The sequence below is a fragment of the Quercus lobata genome, unplaced genomic scaffold (assembly GCF_001633185.2).
Source record: "Quercus lobata isolate SW786 unplaced genomic scaffold, ValleyOak3.0 Primary Assembly Scq3eQI_175, whole genome shotgun sequence".
Lineage (NCBI taxonomy): Eukaryota > Viridiplantae > Streptophyta > Magnoliopsida > Fagales > Fagaceae > Quercus > Quercus lobata.
The window spans coordinates 53,520-56,868 of NW_022154747.1; the positions used below are offsets into that span (position 1 = coordinate 53,520).

At 38.2% G+C, this 3,349-nt stretch overlaps 1 protein-coding gene across 1 annotated transcript; it reads left to right on the forward strand.

Moving 5' to 3' along the window:
- Positions 1-313: 313 nt before the first annotated feature.
- On the forward strand, positions 314-3,093 carry LOC115973208. Its single transcript, XM_031093457.1, has 4 exons — positions 314-1,707; positions 1,801-1,902; positions 2,142-2,256; positions 2,356-3,093. Exons 1-4 carry the CDS (start codon positions 314-316, stop codon positions 3,091-3,093), a joined length of 2,349 nt encoding a protein of 782 aa, XP_030949317.1.
- The last annotated feature ends 256 nt before the right edge of the window (positions 3,094-3,349 follow it).

The following is a 3,349-nucleotide window of genomic DNA, read 5'->3' on the forward strand; positions in this document are numbered from 1 at the left end:
AGAGTATTATTTTAGATAGAATAGAATAAGCGAAAAGAATGTATGTGGCTGACCTTAACTAATTTGTTAAGGACCCATAGCTGAACCCAAAAATTTGGAATTGAGGCTTTGTTGTTGTTGTTATTAGTTTTTATATATTGTAAATCTCACCAATGATATGTATACGAAATTGAATTAAGTATGAACCTTAGAAATAGTTCCTAAATTTATTTGGATTTTTGTTTTTATAAGCTGTCTGATTTATATAGCATGTCACTGCTAGTATGTGCTAATGTATTGTTTCTTGTCATTGCAATGCACTATGATTCTGAGCATGCATAATTCCTTTAGTAAGTTGTGGGAAGTGACATGCAATCCATACGTTACACATGACAGTAAGCATTTACACTTCTCATCTGACCCTCGTAATGTCAGACTTGGATTAGCTGCGGATGGGTTCAACCCCTTCGGAATTATGAGTACTAGTCACAGTACGTGGCCTGTCATGTTGGTCCCGTACAATCTCCCACCTTGGCTGTGCATGAAACGGTCATCTTTGATTCTATCATTAGTTATTCCTGGTCCTACCTCGCCAGGGATTGCTATAGATGTGTACTTGGAACCGTTAGTAGAAGAACTAAGGGAGTTATGGGATGTTGGAGTACAAGAATACGATGCATCTTCAAAAGAAGTATTCCAATTGCGTGCAGCCTTAATGTGGACCATAAATGATTTTCCTGCATATGCAGATTTGTCGGGTTGGAGTACCAAAGGTGAGTTGGTGTGTCCTTATGCCGTGAAGACCGAGTCTCGATATTTGAGAAATGGTCGTAAATTCTGTTACATGGGACATTGGCGATGGTTGGATGTTGACCACAATTTCTGCAAAGATGGTATGTCATTTGATGGATCTAATGATACTCGATTGGCTCTTGAACCACCGGTCGCATCTGACATTATTGTGGAAACTGAACATTTACTTGGACGTTGTCTAGGTAGGAAATGTCAACTTGCTTACAAAAAAAGGAAGAGAAGGGAGGTAGACCAGAGTGGTTGGAAGAAAAGGAGTATATTTTTTACCTTGCCTTATTGGGAGGATCACAAGTTGCGACACAATCTTGATGTTATGCATATAGAGAAGAATGTGATGGACAATATACTAAGCACACTGTTGAACTTGAAGGATAAAACGAAGGATAATTACAAGGCACGCCTTGACTTGGCGGACATGGGGATAAGGAGTGAACTCCACCTACAACGAAAAAGTGATGATCAGTATACCATACCGGCCGCATGTTATCATATGACTTCATCGGAGATAGATGGTTTCTTGCAAGTTTTGAAGGACGTAACAGTTCCCGATGGGTACGCTTCCAATATCTCACACCGGGTGAATATGAAAGAACGCAAGATTTCTGGTTTGAAGAGTCATGATAATCACATATTGATGCAGCAACTTTTTCCCATAGCATTACGTGGGTCTTTGCCATCTCATGTTACTAGGCCTTTGATAAAGTTAGCTTGCTTCTTTAGAGAAATTTGTTCCAAAACGCTTATGGTTTCAGATATTGTGACTAGTGAGGCAGACATTGCAGTGACATTGTGTGAATTGGAAAAGATATTTCCTCCATCCTTCTTTACAGTGATGGTACATTTGGTCATGCACTTAGCTGCTGAAGCTAAGATTGGTGGTCCAGTGCACTACCGTTGGATGTATCCCATTGAGAGGTAAGATGTGTGTAATATTATTGATCAACTTTCAATTTCATGTGCGTGTTCGAATTACCATTGCCAATCATTAATCTTATCATTCCTTTATAGGTACCTCTCACGTCTTAAGTCTTACGTACAAAATAGAGCTGCTCCGGAAGGGTCTATTGCTAAAGGATACATAGTAGAGGAGTGCTTAACATTTTGTTCACGGTATATGGAAGGAGTTGAAACTATATTCAATCGACCCACCAGGATGATTGAGGAGTCAACGGGGGTGGTTTCGATCATGACACTAAACAATAAAGAGTGGACCCAAGCCCATCGCTACGTTTTATTCAATTCCGAAAACATTAACCGCTTTCGTGAGTAATTATTACGTATAAAAATATAATTGCACGTCAATCCAATGTACGTAAGGTCTATTAACCCTAATACAATTGCTTGCACAGGATGCACAAAAGATTGATAGAGGATGAACTTCGAAAAGGCCACAATCGTAACGTTTCCGATGCCAGTATATATAAGCACCACATGGAGAAGTTTTGTACTTGGTTTAGGGGTCACGTACGTATGACATTTTCAAATTATTAAACTTGTAACACTGTCTCAACTATGATTAATTGTACTGATATAAATTATTTTATTTTGGCCAACTAATGTTAGGTGATGTCCCTTACTGGTGCTGATAAGGAAAGGGAGGGAGTTAGTGATACCCTTGTTGCATTGTCCAAATGGCCGTATATTTATGTAAAGCGGTTCAAGCATTATATTATAAATGGCTTAAAATTTAGGAGTGTCAATGATGAGGCAAACAGGAAAACGCAGAATAGTGGAGTTAGTGTCGCTACTGATGGGGGCAATACTTACTATGGTATTTTAAGTGATATAATCGAGTTGAATTATTCTGACAATATCAAACATGTGTTATTCAAGTGTAAATGGGTTCATGACCAACATAGGAGAGGATATAGGACTGATGAATTTGGGTTTCCTATGGTAAACTTTACACACTTCATACATAGTGGGGATAAAATGATGGATGAACCATATGTCTTGGCATCTCAAGCTACACAAGTTTTTTATGTGGAAGATAAAAGACACAAGGATTGGTATGCTGTTGTCAAAACTAAAGCTAGAGACGTGTTTGATGCTGGTGTTGGTCCCCAACGTGAGGAGGATGACACATATAGTTTTTCTGAAAATGTTCCCTACAATATAAGTACTAATGAGGTTGTGAGTGACAACCTTCGTTGGGCTCGGGATGATCTAGAGAGAATGACAATTGATGCCTCGATCATTGCTGAAAGAGATCTTCATGGAGTAAAAGATGAAGATGAGTTTATTGACGATGAGTCTGACAATGAAGATGACAACAATAATGAGTACACCGAGGATGAGTAGTGTAATAGTTTAGTGGTGTATTATGTGTTTGGATGTTACAGTTGTTAATGAAAACGTATTCATTCATGAATTAGTTGGAATGCCTCTGTGTAGTATTTGTTGAATTTGTTAATTCCTCTTAATATTGTTAATTCCTTTAATTTTTACATATTATGTATCCAATTCCTTCCCCTCTTCGCTATTGGATTTGAAATTCATTTCTTATGAACTTGGATATATGATCGTGTGGTGTTAGGGTTTCATTTCGTTGTGGTTG